General features: G+C 39.0%; 1 protein-coding gene across 3 annotated transcripts in view; it reads right to left on the reverse strand.

Annotated features, from left to right (window-relative positions):
• SETD3 (SET domain containing 3, actin N3(tau)-histidine methyltransferase) overlaps positions 1 to 19,980 on the reverse strand; it is a 61,278-nt gene that overhangs the window by 39,809 nt on the left and 1,489 nt on the right. For all 3 annotated transcript variants that reach the window (XM_062627878.1, XM_062627876.1, XM_062627877.1), the window contains exon 2: positions 695 to 804. In XM_062627878.1, coding sequence (XP_062483862.1) covers positions 695 to 797 — 103 coding nt within the window. In that variant the 5' untranslated portion in view covers positions 798 to 804. The remainder of the gene's footprint in view (positions 1 to 694; positions 805 to 19,980) is intronic.

A 19,980-nucleotide genomic window follows, 5' to 3' on the forward strand; every position in this document is an offset into this window, starting at 1 on the left:
ATAAAAATTTAGACTTGTGCTTCAACAAGAAGTGTAGCTTAGCAGTCACTAACGACAGCAGAAAGAGTGAGCAGTAGTTTAGCATCATCATATGAAATTATGCTCTGCGTTTCGTATTTACTAAAAATAATGGATGAGTTCCAAGTTCCTCAACAAGAGAATCAACCTTTGGGCCATGCACAAGAACCAAGCACTATAAAAAGTTTCCTAACAGCAGCAACAATAAAATTTTTATTTAAGCAACAAGAATATCAGTGCAGTTGTATTGAGTTGTATTGCTGCTTTCCACAGTTATTTCACCTGATCTGGTATCAGCTCAAAGAAGTGCTCATATAATAAACAAAAACAGTGCAGTTCTTGAGGTTTAGAGGAAAAACATTTCTGACAAAGCTTTAATGTCAAGTTACCTAGGGTTTTTTTTAAATCTAATCTCACCCAGTATTTAATGTTTGTGTTTAGATATAAAGCCAAAAGCTGCCAGAAATACATACATTCAATATATACACATATAAATAAACCAGTAACAGTAGATACTAACAGAGATACATACTATACTATCTTAAGCAAGCTGAAATAGCAAGCTTGGCTGCTTTCAGGAAATGAATAGACTTCACCAGCTTCAACAAGAGAACATTTTTTTGAGTGGTCTGCACAGCATTCTTTTTCCCGGAGAGGCATAAAAAACAAAACTTACTTTGCAATAACTCACTAATTAGATTCAACATTTCCTTTGGAGGTACTGTCGCTGTGGCTCCTGTACCTGACTTTTGAGTTTTGACTCGGCTCTTCTTCCCCATCTTCCAACTAAAATAGATTAAGAAGCACACTGTCACCAATTACCAAGAAACAAAATACAATAATGATGAATGGACAAGATCTTCTCTTATTAGTCACTTAAAGCAGCAGCATGAGGAGTTGGTTCTGGCACATATATAAGTGCAAATATTGCATGGCCCGAACATAAGACAACCATACACTATGATCTGAAGCAATATTTCATGTAGTTGCATGTTAATTACCTCAGGGTAATTAAAAAGTAGAAATCTTAAAAGGAAAAAAAAATCATTCAGATCACTTGCAAATTTATTAGCTGTGAACATATATTATGGATAAGAAAGTATCCATGCTATATAACCACATTATTTTACCTCATCAGATGCACCCCAGACATCAGCTGAATTAGTATTTGTGACAGCACTGAAGTAGCAACTCAAAATGAATAGAAAATTTAGTATTTCATTTCAAAGTAAAATCAAAACACTATATATATATATATGTCTTTTCAGCAGCTTCCTGTGGTGCGAGACTAGTTAAGGAAAACTTATTTTCAGTTACCAAAATAAATGGAACATCATCCTAGGCTGGTTTTCCAGTATTCAGAATCCCTCGTTTCCATGGAGGACTTAAGTGACATATCTACCAGAAGGGCAACATAGCAGGGTGTGAAATATCCAATGAGCTTTTCACATGCACTGGGAACAATTTTAGATGATAGCACTGAACAAGCTTCTGGGATTGGGGTAGCACAAGATCTGGTACTCGTGAATACAGAAGAACTCCTCATGCATATGGCAGCCTTGGACACAGTAACTGTGAAATGGTAGTGCAAGAACTTGAAGAAAGAAAAGAAAGAAAGAAGCAGACTAAAGACTCTGGACTTCACAACAGTAGAGGAGGGGTTTGCTCAGGAAATGGTAAGCAGAATGCCCTGAGAAACTACAAGGAGCCCATGACAGCCAGTCATTTTCCTGCACACTCCTCTCTGGGCACAAAAACAGTCCTTCCCAACACACAAGAAAATAAGCAAGCACAGCAGGAGACCAGCTGACTGTATGGGGGACTCCTCACTGACTGACCTCAAACAAAACAGAAACATATGTAAAGTGGAAGTGGGGACAAGCAACTGCAGAATATAGATACACTGTCTGGGCAAGCAGAGACTGAATTAGGGAGGCCAGAGCTTCTCTGGAGTTGATATTAAAGAGGGATGTGAAATGTAAGAAGAAATGATTCAACAGGTACACTATGAGCAGAGAAAGCGTAGCTCAGCAGCTGAATTGGAAAGCAACCCAGTAACAAAGGGTACAGAAAAAGTTGAGATACCCAATCCTTGGGCATGGTCTCTACCAGCAAGGTCTGCTATCAGGCTTCCCTCGGGTCTGCATCTAGTAGCAAAGCTTGAGGGAGAGGATCTATCAATTTAAAAGGCTATTCAGGCAAGCTGGATCTACTGTACAAATACATAAGACAAGATGGGAAACATCCAAGGTAGTGAGAAAGCTAGCTGATGTCAGTGGAAAGCTGCTGGCTAACATCTTTGAAAAGACTTGGTGATCACCTTTGACAGGAAACAGGTAACTTAAACAAATGAAACCCAAGAGAAGAGCAAGGTGAGGGCAGAGAAGCTAAAGGATGCAGGAAACTAGATAGTAGTCAGTCTCACCGCATTTGCTGTACAAAATGCAGAATGCGTCCTAAAGGGAAACTATTTCCAGGCACAATGGACATGAATGTGACTGGGATCAGACTTCTAAAAGCAAACTGTACAACCAACCTGCCTGCCTTCTGAAGAAACAAGTGGCTCTGTGGATCAGGGAGAATCAGTGGTTGCCAGTTGCTTTGACTTAAGCAAGGCTGACAAAATGAGGAGACATGGACTGAACAGGCAGACAACAAGGAGGGCAAAATAAAAATCCCTTGAACCATGAAGTTCAAAGAGTTGTGGTTAATAACTGTAAGTCTAAATGCCAACTGGTTAGATGCAGTATTCCTCAGTGGTCAGTACTGGGAAACATCCTAATCAGATTCAGATGGTAGGACAGAAAGCATCCTCAGCAAATATAGAGATGGCATCAAACAGGGAAAGCAGTCAACATGCTGAAGGGCAAGGCCACCATTCAGAGGAACCTCAGCAAACTGAAGGAAGAGGCCAACAGGAACTTTATAAAAGGCAAATATAAAGTGTTCTGCATTTGGGAAAGACAAGCCCTATTCAGCTTTACAGCAGCAAACTGGACAAGCAGCAGTTTTGCACAAAAGCATGTGGAGGCTCTAGCAGACAGCAAGTTGTGCATAAGCCAGCAGCACACCCTTAAAGCAATGAAAACTAACTGTAATTTGAGCACTATAAGCAAGACCATAAGCAGCAGGTCAAGGGAAATGATTATTCCCTTCTGCTTGACACTAGTGAGGCCACATTTAGAGTGCTGTACGGTTTTGGGCGCTGCAGAACAGGAGGTGCGTGCAACCTGGAGCACATCCAGAAGAAGGCCATTAAATCAACAAAAGGCCCGACACATGAGATGAAAGGCAATGAGGGAGTTGGATTTGTTCAGTCTGGAGAAGAAAAGGAGCCCATGACTAGCTTCACAGGGAGTTATACAAAGGGTGGGGGCAGATTCTTCCCAGGCAAGCACAGCAAAAGGCAACAATTACACGATGCTGCAAGGGAAATTCCAAATAAATACAAGGAAACTCCTCACTTTGAAGGTGGCTGAGCACTGAGCAGGATGGAGATTTAACAGCATCTCCAAGCAACCTTGGAGAATTAAAAAAAATTTATTGGGCAAGGCTCTAAGCAACCTGATCTAACTTTGAAGTTAAAAGAGAACCAAGTCTCTCAATCCCCAGAGGTCCCTTTCCACCTACATTTTTCTATGATTCTACATGTTATTGCAACTGATGCTTTCACATCTGTACAGGCAGCCTATGTGGTCTTCCTGGTATACAGTATCTTCCTGTACAGTACAGAAGGTTCTATGTCCAGTAACTTCACGGGGAGAGGGGATTCAGATACATTCAGGTAGCTTTGGACACCTGAAAGATTTCAGCTGCCTGAGTCATCAAGATCACCTCAGCCGTAGCAGCTTTAAGTTATCACACACTGTGATAATCCATTAACAGTGCTAAAATACTCATAGAAGCACTGTGGATTCCTGAGCACTCTGCACATATAAAAGGGATCCTCTGATCCTTAGTCAGTGTAGCTTACTCAAAATTTAATGTTTCCTATCCTACTCCTATCAAAAAGTTTTGTTCTTTGGCAACTGGTATTAATACTGGAATGTACCAAACTGTCTGAAAAGCTGCTTCCCCACAGTGATAAAGGCTGAAACAATTGCAATCCATGTTAAGTAACTGTACATGGCAGATTGTTTAAAATACAAATGCTATATGTAAAAAAAAAATCTAGTGGGAAAGGTACATAATCTGGCTAGTTTCATTTTCCATTGAAATTAGAGTAAACAAGAAACTGCGAAACCCAAAGCTTATTTTAAATAGTAACTGTGAATGATCACAAAGCAAGTTAAGGTTAACACTGTTAAGTTACTAACTCCAAATTTAAGGAGCTCAAAACCAACTGAAAAGACAACATCTCATATCAGTGGGGGGAATCTAAAGCAAAACTATAAGGTGTATTCAAAAAGAAAGGCAAACAAACCAAATTCTTTCATTTTCTGACACAACACAGCACAAGGAACAGGACTCTCCCTGAGCACATGGAGAATGTGAAGTCCTGGGGCATTTTAGAGTATATGAAGTTCAATTTCCTAAATATGACAAAGAAAAATTCAAGCAATGCTTAGTATTTCCATGAATATCATAGGTGAATATTGTTTTAGAGGCAAAAAAACCCTCTCTAGCTGAAATCTAGTAAGAACTTCCAAGGCTACACAAGAATCTGTCGCAGCTCCTATTGCTCAGATAACATGCAGCAAACATACCATAGGAAAAAAACAAGCTCAGTGAACACAGCTCATTGGACTGATGGCACTGTAATCAGAAATGCAGGGTTTTTTTTTTTTCAGGAGGATGCTACCAGGATATGAACACGAAATAAGCTCTGGAAGTATCTTTGCTGCCTCTCTGATGTATGTATCTTGTTTAAACTATTGCTTCTTAATCATCAGAATTTCTACAGAGAAAATATTCTGCATGCATGATTAAATCATCAAGTTTCTTCACAAAAAAACAAAACCAAGCAGACTGATATCTTGAGATATCTTGGCATGGAAGTATTTTCTTTTAAGGAATCATCTATCTTGATCAAAACTGCACTTTTTAAAATCAAATTCCCAATCAGAAATGTACTTCCTACATTACTTATCTCCATTCATTGCTCAATTACAGATATAACTATTTAAAATCTATGTGTTGACAACTGCATTGTTTAGTAAAAGCCATAATTTAAAAGAAATTGCTGCTGTACATAGCTGTGCAGAAAATGTATTCCAAATGCCAACCCAGTAGAGCTGTGTATAGAATCACAGGATGGTTTGGATCGAAAGGAACCTTAAAGACCATGTAGTTCCAACTCCCTGCCATGGGCAGGGATGCCATCCACCAGACCAGGTTGCTCAAAGCCCCATCCAACCTGGCCTTGAACACTGCCGGGGTACCATGAAAAAAAAAAAATAAAATCACATATTTTATATAATATATAATTGAAAAATAGATTATGAAAGTTTTCCTCAAAATTTCTGAAAACTAACACACAACATAATTTCACATTTGGCAAAAAACAGTTTAGCTGAGTAATGCTCTGCCATATTTAAATAGCAAATGAAGACTTACAATGATGACACCCAATATGGAGAAAGTAAGTGTGGTTCCTTTGTGAAACTGCTTTTTGTAATTAAAATTACAGTTCATGAAACAGAGTTTAGAGTTCAATTTCAATTCTAAAGAAATTACTGGGAATTCCTAAGAAGATTTATGACTTTGGAGAAAACAGTAGTTTTTAATTTGTAACAAAATTTCAGATATAAAGCATCTTTTTTTGCAAGTGACAAACTATTGTTTCAAAAGAAATGAAGTGTGAGCCTGCTTCTCAACACAGCAATGAAAAAACACAGGCTGTTTTGCCAGTACACGCATGACAACAGAAGCAGCAATTTAAAATATAGCTGCATGACATGTGGAGAAAAGCACACCAAAAAATCCTTCAGGACTGAGATGAACTGCAGACTTCATAAATATCTGAAGCAGCAGCAATACACATTTTGGGTTGTTTTTTGGTTTGTTTTTTTTTCTGGTTGTCTTCTGGTGAATATTTTTTAAGTACTGTGCTATGTTTCCTTTCAAAAGAACATTGTTGAAAATTCCTGAAAGCATTCTGCAGAGAGAGTACACTGACAGCAATGATGAATAAGCTTGGTAATACATAACACAGCCACATTTCCAAATATAGCGTATCAGCTGGCTTGGCAAAAAGAATCATTCCAAAACTGGCAGTGAGGGGTGTAAACGATCCATCTTCCCCCTCTAATGCTACCAAAGAGCAGTTGTGTTGTGTCAGACTTTGAACTTGTTTCCGCATCACACACAAATAATATTTTAATGAGCTGTAAAATATGCCTCCTCTTGACTTAGAGCCTTAAAAAGTGAGCATGTTCACCTAACAGCTTTAGAAGGTAACCATGAGATGTCTGTACAAAAATCCTGAGAGTACTAAAGAACTACCACCAAGTGCATCGGGTTTGGTTTTGTTTTTTTAAAAACCCATGAGTGCTTAAACATTTTATTTAAGAAGGTTACTACTTCTAGTATTAGAGGACCTGACCATATCACAGAACTACATTTCCTTACAGAAGCAATGCCAAGCTTGGATGATTCAAGAATATGGATTTTACCAAACAGTATTTCAGAAAATAATAAGCCATTTAATCATTAACACCTCCTCCTACCTTCCCCCGCTTTTCAGATTCTCATGACCACCAAGGAGTTTACTGTATCACTAAGTAAAGCTGCAGTTAAATTTGATAGAGCGGACAAAATGAAAAATTTATCATAAGACACTATAAAAATGCCTATCTCTCACTCATTGGGTAAAAATACAAGTTTTCAACCTTTGTTACAAAACTTAATATAGTAATTGTGCTAAGCAAGCACTATATTAATTTTTAAGTACTTAACTCAGTTACTTTTAAATAATTTAGCCTACACGATGCAGATTATATGGAGCCTGATTTCCTTTGGATGTGCATCTCCCTTTCTTACGCAGACAGACCTTTTCTAATGGTTCAAGCATCCCTGCAGAGCTTCCAGTTACCTTCCTCATCTCTTCTGGGAGTTTGCATAGCTTTCAGTTCCCCTACCACATCACCTTACTAGCCAAGCAGCAACTTCTTTCGCAGGTTTCAATTTAACTGTGCATGTTGGGCAAAACCATCAGCACACATACTGACTAGCTAACAAACAGGCCAACCAGCAGAGAAACTATTCTCAACACAGCTGTTCCTGTAGCAAGCCCACCAACTTATTTTTGAGTTCTCCCACTCTGTCAATACTGATTAAAAATATCTAATAAACTGATGGGTGAAGCACAAAGAACTCCCCAGCAGACAGAAGCTTTACTTGCTTCGGCTATTAGTTTTCACTTTACAGAGTAGCAAACCAGCTTCTCAAAAATTTGCTGAGCTTTTACAATAACAACCAAGTTAAGAATTCCCACAGCAAGAATTACCCATTGAAGTTTAACTTTGCTTCAAGGACTCAGCATATTTCCAATGCAGTATCTTAACACTGTATCTTCTTAATTCAGATCCCTGTAGATGCTAATTACATTATGTTCCATTACATAATAGCTCCCACCCCATGCATCATCTTGGCGTACACTAGCACAGAAGGTGAGGGGTGCAGATCTAGAATCAGTATTAGGAGGACAGACAGGGCTTAAGGGCACTCAAGAAGAAGACAAGTGCACTCAAGGTGCATGGAGAGGTGAACAGAGTAGGTGGCTGTGGGATCTGTTCCTTGGCTGCATCTACAGGGAACACACATAAGTACCAGGCACACAAACCAGGCTGCATTTTTTTTCTTTCTTAGTTTGTTTGCCTAGACTAAGTCATTTGCCCCTCTACTTTGAGAGAGAAGTGTATCATCTCTTGTATCAACATATGTCAAGCAGCTAGGGTCTTAAGGGACAAGCTTAATGTTTACAGGCAACTGACAGGAGTTCTCAAATCTGTATGTAGGAGAACCCAGTTTTACACTTGATATAACCAGGTTTACCATAAATGTGATCTTTTGCTTCCACTGTTCCAAGTTAGCTGTGTTTCCTTTTGGGTTCCCCCCCCCCGAACTTCAACCTTATGACTGCAGGTAAAAAGATAAACACATTCTATAGCAAATAGAAAGTATGGTATCAAGAAGTGTAAGAACAGTGTGGGTGGAGGAAGAGATCTGTGATCTTTAAGCAAAATTCAGCTTATGCATTTACAATGAACACTATGTTTGCTTGTGAAAACCACCTACACCATGTCACTTGGAAACCACATTAACACATCACTCCTAAGGTATTAATCTAGGTGTTTCCACTAAATAAATGACTAGTCATGGATTCAGTCCCTTTCCTCCAGCTCTCAATTTCTCACCTCTGCTGTACTTTACTCCTTCTCACTATTAATTCTCCTTTCCCACCACTGTGCACTTTCCTTTTTCTTCCATTTCTTCATTTCCTCTAGAAACTTGCCCCAAAAGCCCTACTACAGACAATGACATTATATTATGTCATTGCAGTCCACTGTACTTATGTAGTTTCTTTCTGCAGCATGTTTCTGTTCTTCTGTTTAAATTGTAAGCTCTTTTGGAAGTGGGAACTCTGGTGATTATAGAGGGCTTGTAATAAGGCAGCCTTTTTTTTTTTGAACAGGATCTGAAGTATTGCCATAACACCAATGACAATGTTGACAAAAATTGCCTACAGAAAACACTAGTAAGATTAATGATAGAAAAGCCCATACTGTATTCACTTAGAATTGCATTCCACTTACAATGTAAATTTATATTTCCCAAGAACTCCCTTAGCCTTACCCACACTATTTCCTTCTTCAAGAGGAAGTCCTTGATACACTTGCTCCTTGTGGCAAGATGCCATACTCTGAATCTGCAGTAAACCCAGATGTAAAATACATTTTGATTGTTTGTGAGAACGCTGCTTACATGTTTCATGCTGGAAGATCTGTTCACTATGACTGTGTAATCCTAAAAACAACCCCCTCACATACACAAGAAACTTTAAAAAGGTTTGGTCTACAAAACGGATGTTGTAGTCAACAGCTACACCCCCAGTGCTCACAGAAGAAAATTTCCCCAAATGGTAGAACCATAAATATAGAAATGCTAATACTGCCCCAAATCTTCATTAGCCAGTATGTCACAGCTATGCAAGACCTACAGTTAGAAAGTTACTTTGGTTTTACCCATTATCCCATGCATATACATCAGGAAATAACATACTACACAATGTTTAATTCCAAACATTCATATGCTAAGCCATGAACTCACAACTATATGCTACCCTTGCCTGTACTTTAACTGATTGGTAAAGATCTAAAAATTCCATAAATTTCCAAATTAGCTCCTGTGACGGCTTAACAAAACTTATACCACTTCTCACTGCTAACAACGCTCAAAATCAGTTTGGTTAGTGATTTCGGACAGTGACTTCTTGAGCCATGCTAGCATGCTCACAGTGAACTTACTTTACAGAGTAAATACAGCATAGTCACTACAACTACTTTATGTAAACTTTACAAGACTTATGCGATCAACAACTAGGACCTTTTATCACTATTTCCTGTATTTTGCTTAGAGACAGACATTTCACATGGGTCAGCCCTCACTGCAACTTCTTAGTCACTAAGAATCATAATAAATCTAACCACCAGAAAAGACGCAGCATGTCTTTAAAGCAGCAGAAAAACTTCTAACAAGAAGTTAACCTATTCCTCTATGAGTTACTGAAAAACATAAAGTGCGTGTGAGCATCACCTCTATATTTTGTATGTAAATTCTCTAGGATGCACAGAAAAGATTGGATGCATATTGGATACATATCACTGCATCTGCTGCTTCATGTAACAGCTAGTGCAGAAGAAACTGAGCCTGGCTGAACTGGAAAAAAACAAACCAAAAACCCAAAGTAACCCCAAAATAAAAATTCCTGGGTATCATTGCAGAGATATTGTTTAAAACCCTTTTTAATTGCCTTACAGTTAATGGCATAAATAATACAAAACTAGGCAATAACATATATTCCAATTAACTGGACTGTCTCCAAGAGATTTAAAGCTGAAGATGCTTAATGCCAAGGACTACTGTTTAACTGCAACAATAATTCCACTTAAGTGGAATGCCCTCAAGCAGTCTAGTAGCAATTGGGCCCATGATTATTTCTGTGCACTGAAAAATTCTATCAGTTGTTTACTTTTTGTCTTAATACCTTCCCCTACCCTCTGATTCCCATACGTATTGCATCTCCAATATGATTTACTATTGCCTGCTAGGTTGCTCCTTTCCAATCAGGTAATTATACAGGACAATCATACTGACAACCCACATCTCTGATCATGTGATAGGCAGCATATCTTACAAAAGTGATTGCCACAGTCCCTGGGCCCTTCTAATAATCATAGAATGGTTAGGGTTGGAAAGGACCTTAAGATACCTAGTTCCAATCCACATGGAGTTTCTCTACCAAGCAGCCAGGTAATACAGATATAGCCGTACACCAGATATGCTGTATCCCTTTCATTCATAAAGACTTCCTACCCCCACAGTCCTTGTAATACTTACATTAAGTGACAAAAAAACATCTTGCAAATCTCTCTGATGAAAAGGAGGAAGGAAAGATGCTATCCACAGCAGAAAACAAGTTTCTACAAGCTTGAAGACCTGTTTTATGGCAGGATATGCGATGCTTGCCCTCAAAATGAGTTTCATTATATATTCATGTCTTGTAACAACTTAAATTGGCTGAATTTTTCAGTAATACACTGCTGGAACAAAAAAAAAAAAAGGAAAGAAAGAAAAAAGCCTAAGGACCTATATTTGGATACTGAATTGACACTACCCAGTGTACATAATTAAATTGTACTTGAAGTTATAGATAGCTGAATTCAGCTACAGTTTTGTGTTGTTTCCTGGAATACCCTCTTCTTACAGAAGAGAATCTAAGCAGTTGCAAAATAACTGCTGTATTTTTCTCTGAGTGAAGCACAACTGTTCCACCAAGCTTCTGCCCACAGCAGATGAACTCCCTAAAGGTATACTCAGAGATGGTACTGCTGGCACTTCACCTTTACCAGCAGTGCTTAAGATCACTATCAGAGTACAACGAAGAAAGTACACCTGAATAGTAAAGAAGCACCTATACAATGCCAAGGACTTCCAGGCTGTGGCGAGGAACCACAGTACAAACTAGGGTGAAAAAGGAAAGTGATAACAATACGAATAATTCCAGTAGGCATTTGTGTGTCTTTTCTTAACCTTTCTAGGACATGTGGGAGTATCTATACCAGTTAATGTGCTCACTTTTATGTGATATCATGTGCCCAGCACAATTCTGAAAGACACCAGACTGCTCATCTTGAAAGAGAACTGAGTTCATGGTAGGAGGAACGAAAAAAAAAACCCAGAAGCCTGGAATTGCACTCCACCACTGTGAGACTGTGCTGCACTTTTTCACACCCAGATAGCACACCTGCCTGCCTTCCTGCTCTGGGTGCAGACTGACATCAGCTAGTTGTATATAGAAAAAAATCCCCCTGGTCATTCATTCCATATGCACCCATGTGAAATTTGAGGGAAATTGAACTCTGTTATATGGTAAGGTCATACAATGATTGCCAACATAAACTGCAGCAGTTCACAGATTTACCGCAATGCAAAGTGGTAAGAAGTGCACCTCCAAAGTATTTCTTAATAGCGTAAAGGAAAATCTTTCCCAGATTATTAAAGATTAGCCCCCAATAGGTGCTAACGTTTAGAGCACTTTTTTTTTTTTTTTTTTTTGCTGGGGAACTCTCACTGAAGAAATCATAGCCCTAAAGCCCAGTTATGATTACACTTCAAGGTACTGTAATTTCAGTGCCCTTGGAAACACCCACAGCAGACCAAGCACTCAGCATTTTAAATCCCCAAAGAATACTATTCAGAAAGGAAATTCTGACAATATTTAAAGTGCTATGCACATTGCAAAAAAAATAAAAAAAAAAAAAAAAAATCAATTTAAGAACTTCTGCTATGAATGCTATGATGTTATTGAGGGCTTACCAACTGTTGGAAACCCAAATCCACTTGCCTTAAGCCCATTCCCTAACCAGTGGTTAAAATGGTGACTATTCTAGAAAGTGTGACTACAAGTTTCAGGTAAAATACTGGCAAGTTTTCTTTCTGCTCTAGAAAAGCAGAAAGAGTAAGTTTTTGCTCTTGAAAGCAAAAGAGTAGGTTCCTCCAAGCCCTTTTTAAATGCTGGCATTCACAGATGGCAACCGGAGCCCTTAGAGAGCCTCCTCCATGTTTACTCAAACTAGTGACACTTGAAATAAGAAGCTGGCACTGGGCTCTCGGGAACAAGAAAGATGCAGCAATATTCAGCGTTACTGGGCTTTACCCCTGAGCTTTCAGATGTTTGATAAAGTAGTAACAAAATGTAAACAGACCACAACAAGGCACTGTACACTGCCACCAGCTTTTCAGAATTTTCTCAATTCAGAAGAGCTATGGTAGAACTGCTTGGTAAGAATTTTATTTTAGTAAGTTTGAGGGTCACAAAACAGACTCAAGCATAAATATTTTAAACGTTTATTTCAGCACACACATTACAGAGTAAATGTATTGCCCCCACCAGTCCAACAACACATCCAGAATGGCCACACTGCTTTCTGAACAAAGTTCTCTTCTGTATAGTAAGGGACAAAGATTAAACAGCATCTTTGCACAAGCTGACTGCCTCCGGTATACTGATGCGCTATTAACATGCCTGCTGAAAAATCAGTTTTCGTGCTCTGCCTTATTTTGATGCAAACCACTAGCCATGTCACGAACCAGTCCCTCTGGCCCCAAGAAAGGCCATGCACTAAAACCCAGAGGAGTGCCAGCAGCCCGACTCCTCACTATACAGGCTGTTACCATCAATATTGTTTCCCAGTTTTTGTAGCTGGGTTTCCCACTTCCACAAATAGAACCACCATCTACTAGTCTGGCAAATTTCTAGATAGAGATGACTTCCACTCAGAGCACTTAATTCTTCCTTAGAGAGCACAAAGGACAGAACTGAGTACAAACCATGACTATTACCATAGAGAAGCTGCTCCTGACATCATCTTGCTGCAGGTGATACTGGTAAATATCCATCAGAGAAAAATGCATTCTGGGAGCAGCAGTACTTTCCAAAACTAGACTGCTCATGTCCTGTGCCTTAGGCCAACATGTCGCATACTGTAAGGGTAAAAGTCTGCAGAAATGTGCTCAAACCAGCTTTTGTTATTAACCTGTTATGACATTTCTGAGAGTTTTCTGGAAAAGAAAGTTGTATTTTTGCAGAAGGTAAAATGTTCCTCAGTGTTGCACTGAATTTTGCTTTCTTTGAGTACAACAGTAAAACCCTGGTAAAACAAATAAAAGCTGCATCACTACACTAACTTCCCACCTTCAAAGCAGACATACACTGTATCTTTAAGACTACAACCACCATTTACTAGTGAACAGCTAAAAACTTCCCAAACATCACTTTCAGAGACCAACTAAAAGACACCACAAAACAAAGCAAGCAGTTACTGCATTAGGCTATCATTTCACTTTAGTCTAAATGCCTGAAAACAAAGTGCAATGGGTTAGGTTTTTATATTAAGGCACAGATTCAAAGATTTAAGGAACCAAAGAACCAGGTTGTGCAAGCCAGGCATCCTACGGTGACAGAAGGAAATCACATTACCTGTCATCATCTGGGAAGCAGGAATTCTATTTTTTAAATACAGCACTGAGAAATGCAAAAATTGTAATTTCATAACTCTTAGAGAGCTCACTATTATTCCCAAGCATCACCTGGGAGCAAAGTGAGAAATACCGTCTTGAATGCTGAATTTTAGAAAAATGGGGAGCGAACAGATACCCATCCGAATCTCACAGCTACATGAAAACCCAACAGCCATTTTCCACAACTCTAAGCTTTACAGTTATATCAGATTCTTCACCGTATCAGCACATAAAGCCTCTCAAATTGGTCTGACAACATCCATTTTACTTGCTCTTGACTGACAGAATCAGGTGCAGCACTCTCCAGAGGGGATGGATGCTTTTCTATTTTAAGGAGAGTTAATAAATTAATATGCTATCAATGCAACTCTGCTTAGCAAAGGGGAAGATTAAACATTGTATGTGGTCATTCCAAAGTAGACAGCCATATTCACTTCTTTACCAGCCAACCTTGCCTACTTTCTGCAAGTCTAAAACTATTCTAACACACAAAGTTCCTCAAGGAAAAATTCATCCATAAACAGCTCAACTTCTTGCTGAGGCCTACTTTCTTTTGAGAAGGCAGTTTCCAAAAGATTATCTAGTTGCAAGGTCAGAGATACATATATAACTGCCTCAAACATTAAGGCATACCAGGAATATCCAAATCCAGGCAGTAAGACCCTCCACAGTGAGCAGCAGTAGTTATAAAAGGTGCTGCTGGCTCAGAGGTTAGCAACAGAGTATCACAAAAAAGAGCACTGAAATGTATTTGTTCCATCAAGTTCCTTAATTCTAGGGCATGGCACCTGTAAGTTCAAGTCAAAGCAGTATTGACCGAGAAGGCTGCAAGCCTATGTCGAGAAGTCGGTTTTGTTTACGTAAAAACCTAAAACTTGGGCAAATGGGTCACAGGCTTTTTTAGATACACACCAGTAGCTATTTCCTAGTAACATGTTCAACAAGAAATAACCTATGCATTTCTATGAAGAAATGGTTTCAAATCAAGGATTCAATTAGCAGAACTGAATAAAATAACCCATAAATAGATGCAGGGCACCAGCAAAGACTGGAAGATCCAAACATTTTATCATGGGATTTGAAGGATTAAGAAACCGACTTTGTGAACATTGGTTCACAACTTCTATCCCATTCCATCAATAGTCAATGGAAGAGCAAATCGGTAACTATTCATTATATCCCAGTTAAAGTCAAGAAATTTTAAAAACAGAACAAGGTATAGTGACTATCAAAGCAGTAAATCAGAACTGCTTTGACAAACACTGAGACATTGTACAGATATCAAAAATGGAATGAAGTCATATATATGCCTGAACACTTTAACCTTTGGTTATAGTTTTCAAAATGATAAATTGCTTTCTTTAGAATTAAAAAAGAAAAAAAAAGTAGCATCAAATGCTCCAACAAATCCTATATAGCTTCCTGGAACCAGAGACCAGATGCAAGATAGTAACTCTGTATTTGCCATCTCAGGCATCTATCTGTTCTTAGTTTCACAAAATATGTTCCAGTGGCCTACTACTTTCACCCCTTAGCATATGCAACGAAAACCGAACGATGGAAAGAAAGCTATTCTGCTAGTCCTCCATTATTTTTAAGAACCATAAAGAGGTAAGACCTTTAATAATGACTTCTTTCAAGCTCAGGAATATCTCATCCCTATGTGCCTCCCTATGTTAAGCAAAGGTGGCAGGGGGTCTGCATGAATGAGCAAAGATGCTCCTGATAAAACTCAAACAGAAGTGGAGGCAGGGTCAGGTGAGCCAGGAGGAAGCAAGAAACTGAGTATGCAGGGATGTGGTCAAGAAAGCCAAAGCCCATTTGGAGCTGAAACTGACACGGGACATGAAGTGCAAAAACAAAGACAGTAAGAATGGCTTCTACAGGTACATCAGGAGCTAAAGGAAGCTAAGACTAGGCCAGCTGTGAGCCTGCTGCTGAATGAAGGCAAGGGACCTGGTGACAAAGGACACAGGAAAAAAACAAGACTTTGGTACTCTATACCTTCTTCTCTGACAAGACCTGCCTTCAGGAATCCCAGGCCCTGAGATCTGGTATAAAGAAGACATCCTCAGTGAAAGAAGAGCAGGAGAAGAAGCATTTAAACAAACTTAATCTCACAGAATCTCAAGTTGGAAGAACTGGACACGGTACTCCAAGTATGGCTTCACCAGTGCTGAGTGGAGGGAAGCTGTTGAAGCAAGTAAACTGGGAAGCCACTCTCAAACATAAAAGGTGACTGGGGACAGTCAGCATGGACTGATGTAGAGGAAGTCATGCCTGACTGACCTCATAACCTTGACAGAAGAGTAGTGGATTCTGCTCATCTATCTCTACATTAGTAAGGCTTTTGGCAGTTTCTACCATCAATTCCTCATAGACAAACTGATGAAGCATCAACTAAAGTGAAGTGGACTGAAAACTGGTTGCACTGTCTGGTCCAAGAATTGCACAAGGGGCAGCTGGTCACAGTGGTGTACCACAGGGATTAATACTGGGACCAACACTATTTACCATCCTCATTGGTGACTTGGACAATGGGACAGAGTATACACACAGATTCACAACTCATGTAATTGCAGATGCTATGATACTGTTCACCTCAACTACCTAGAAGCAAAATCTGCAAAACTAGATCTTTCAGAAGTCCTTGTCAAATGTTTCCATACAAGAGTTCTTAAACCCAAAAGCATCTTTTCTCAGTACCTGAAGTTCTTACGTGGCTACAACTATAAACTTTGTTGTCAAGTAAAAATAACCAAACGGCTCCAAGAGTGGACAATTAATCCAAGTCCTCAGAAGGCCTAGAAGGGGCTGGAAACAGCCTGTGCCTCACGCTTGGTTGCAACCGTTTCCCCCCCACAAAGTAATTCATATTCCCTTAAATTATCATTAGAATGGAAGCACTGAGCAAGACTCAGCACAGGGGAGGTACTGATCAATCAACACAGGTTCCATGGAAGTGGAAACCCGTATGTCACATCCTCTTCCTACTCCACTAAAACAATACTGCATGAAAGCTTTGGGCATTAGTGCTGTAAAGCACTGAAGACAATTGATCCATATGCAAAAAGCTAGAATCAGACTGCTAAAACAAGAGCCCCGGAGATGGACTCACTTCCTTTCAGCGCAGGCTGCTTACACTCTTAACAGAAATGACTGAAAAGCAACTTATGAGAATTGATACAGTTTACAGCTCATTTTCAACCACAAGGACAATTTTGACCTACACTAAAACACTGGCTGAAAAACAAGCCAAGCACTGCTTTTCAGGCACTTCCAGGACAGGTCAGCTAATTCCATCAGAGATAGTGGGAAGACATCAAAGAATAAAACAAAACAGGAAGTAAATACTAGTCTGTCATCCCCCAATACGTAACTTAACAGCCTTTAACTTTGGGATCAAAATAATCCTGTAAAGTAAAAGAAACCTCTCAAATTAAGAGGTTACATTGTATTTTGATTCATAATAGGATATTAGCAGCTACAGTCTCAGAAGCATGCCTTACGCATTACTTAGCTGTGTCCAGCTCCAGAGCATGTAAGCACCTGTTTGCATGCACTCACTGGAGACAAAACTGATCTCAAGCACAGTCATTCACATCTCTGCATGTTTAAGCCCAGGCTAGAAAGACAGGTGGAATCTTCCCTGCAGCTAACAGATCTGCTGCTCTAGCCTGGTAGCAGATCCCAGACTGAAATGCAAGACTTTGTTTCTAATTCTTCCTTATTTCAAAGGAAGAAAAAGCATTAGCAGATTGCTGAACAGTATGGGAAGCGGTAAAGGACAGACAGGGATAGATGGAGCAACTGGAACAGTCATTTGGTAGAAGAGATGCAGGCAAGGACCAATGTAGGTCAGAGCAGCTAAAAACAGAAAAAGAGAGCAAAGAAGGTTACAGCAGAAGAAGGGCAAGAGCAAGAATGCAAAGCAATGTTAAAACACTCTTGGGCACTGAACTTGACTTCTAATTTGTACAAACACAAGCCTCTTCAAAGTCTAGCTCCAAATACACAAGACCAAGGCCAGAGAACACTAATGGGGCACCTTTATGGAATGATGTAGAACTCCCACTGTACTTTATTTAGATTTGAGAGTTCCTTTATTGTATTTTACACTTGGTAGTCTTGGTTAGAACATTATTAGACATATAAAACCATCTCTAGGAAGCTGAAGCATCTCTAGTAATTTAGCTGGCAAAGGATGGCCAGAATTAATTATCCCCTATGCCCTATACTAAAAAAAAAAAGAAAAAAAAGGAAAGAAAAAAAAAAGAAAAAGCTGCGCCATCACAGTTTTGTCAACATTAATGCAAGCCTAAAGAATCTGGAAAAGAGAAGATTGAACCAGTGCTGCATACACTGTATGCACCTACCCTGCAAAGAACAAACTTCATTAATCCCATCCTGGTTTCAGGTTAAGGAAAGAATGATGGTATATAAACATTCCTGTGATATTGGGAAGAAGCCACTCTGCAGAATAATATCAAAATAAGTCACTAAAATCAGCTAAATGTTTATTTGATGCACTTAGAAAAAAAAAAAAACTCCAACAAATTTAGCCAAGTGTTGGGAAGCAAATTTCAAAAGTCATTTAGTGTTATATTTAGAATCAAAGAGAACACATCTTGACAATATTCTGACTTGGGATGCTCCCGATTACTAAAAAAACAAGTAAGTACTGTCAGTTTGACATTCTTCTCCCCCACGCCACCCGCAGTTGAACCTAGTTAGATACTAAATACAAGACTGCCTCACAAATTAAATATAAACTTCTGGTAAGAAATTATTAATTTGAAGGTAACAGAAAATGTTGAAGGGCAAAGAAAAATGGCTACATCCACAACAACATCACAAAGTACATATTTCATAATTACTATCACTTTTATCAGCTTGCTAACTCTAAGCTATTTTATTAGTAACTATAGGATTGTCCCCATGCTCCTTCACTTTCCATTAAAGCTTTCTTAGGCAGAAGGAGTGCTTCTTACTATAAACACCTCACTGATATTTCAGGCAAGATAATTTACTAACTGCCTCCCCAGGAAACAACTCAAAACACTTTCTTAATCCTTGTAACTTCTTTGCATCTCTCTTGAACCAGCTTCTCAGACAACTGTTTGACCACAAAAGAGAAAAAAAAATACTTACTCTTCACAGAAAAGCAGCTGTTAAACTTTAGTACTTTGCCAACTTTTGTCATTTCATTGCTTAGGTTTAGCTCCTCCTGAAGACTCCCACAGACTTTTCCCCTCAAATTCAAGCAGAATTAATTAGAAAACCTAATGTACTGGTTTTATCTGCATGTTTCTAAATATGTTCTTAATTTAGAAAATGTTAATCTCACTTCATAAAATATAACTCCTAACTGAGAATGAAGCAAGTCACTCCGACTTCAGTCATCAGCACAAACAGACCAGGCCTCCAAAAACACTCAATGCTTAAGCCACTGCCATCATGATGTGTCCTTTAACAAGCCCTAAACACTATGACATCCTGGTAGTAAAGACTGAGAACTCATGAGATCTCCAGTACCCTTAAACTACCTCTGTCTTTCAAAGAACAGCCACTAGAACACTCATTTGCTGAAACTGCTCAATATATCAACTGGATAATCAGCACCACTATGAGAAAGTATGCAATACTTCTGATACAGCAGATGTGTCTAAGTACATTCTATTTATTACAATAAAAACATTGTCAAGATGTACACGCTTCCATACAGAGAGGCATAATACAACTTATTTTAAAGACATGTACCACACTCTAAATTAGAAGCCTATTTCTAGACTTCTCTGGCTTCAGCTACAGATAAGGACACCTCTGGGAAGAGTAACAAAAGATCATAAATTATTTCATTTCTTCCCCAAACACCCTAAATTATTTCTAGGTACACCATGCCAAGGATGTATCTTCAACTGTACTTCAACATGTACTTCATTCCAGCTTGCTAAATGTAACTGAGAGCTCTACTGAAGTGCAAGTTGGCATGCTTGAACCTCTACTATGTTAAACTACTTAACTGAGCAAAATTACCAGGAAATACTCCCTCCGTTGTGCCCATCATGCCATTCCTTCCAACAACTTGTACACTGGCTTACTATCTTACACCAGGAGCCAGTTTCTGGACATGCAGAATGCTACAGCTGTTTACTCACCGACAAAATGCTCTATTCCCTTTTATAGTTACAAGCTTACAACAACCGAAAGCAGAAAACA

Source organism: Pezoporus occidentalis, unplaced genomic scaffold (assembly GCF_034315485.1).
Source record: "Pezoporus occidentalis ecotype Australia unplaced genomic scaffold, CSIRO_AGI_Poc_V1 ctg31, whole genome shotgun sequence".
NCBI classification, from domain to species: domain Eukaryota; kingdom Metazoa; phylum Chordata; class Aves; order Psittaciformes; family Psittacidae; genus Pezoporus; species Pezoporus occidentalis.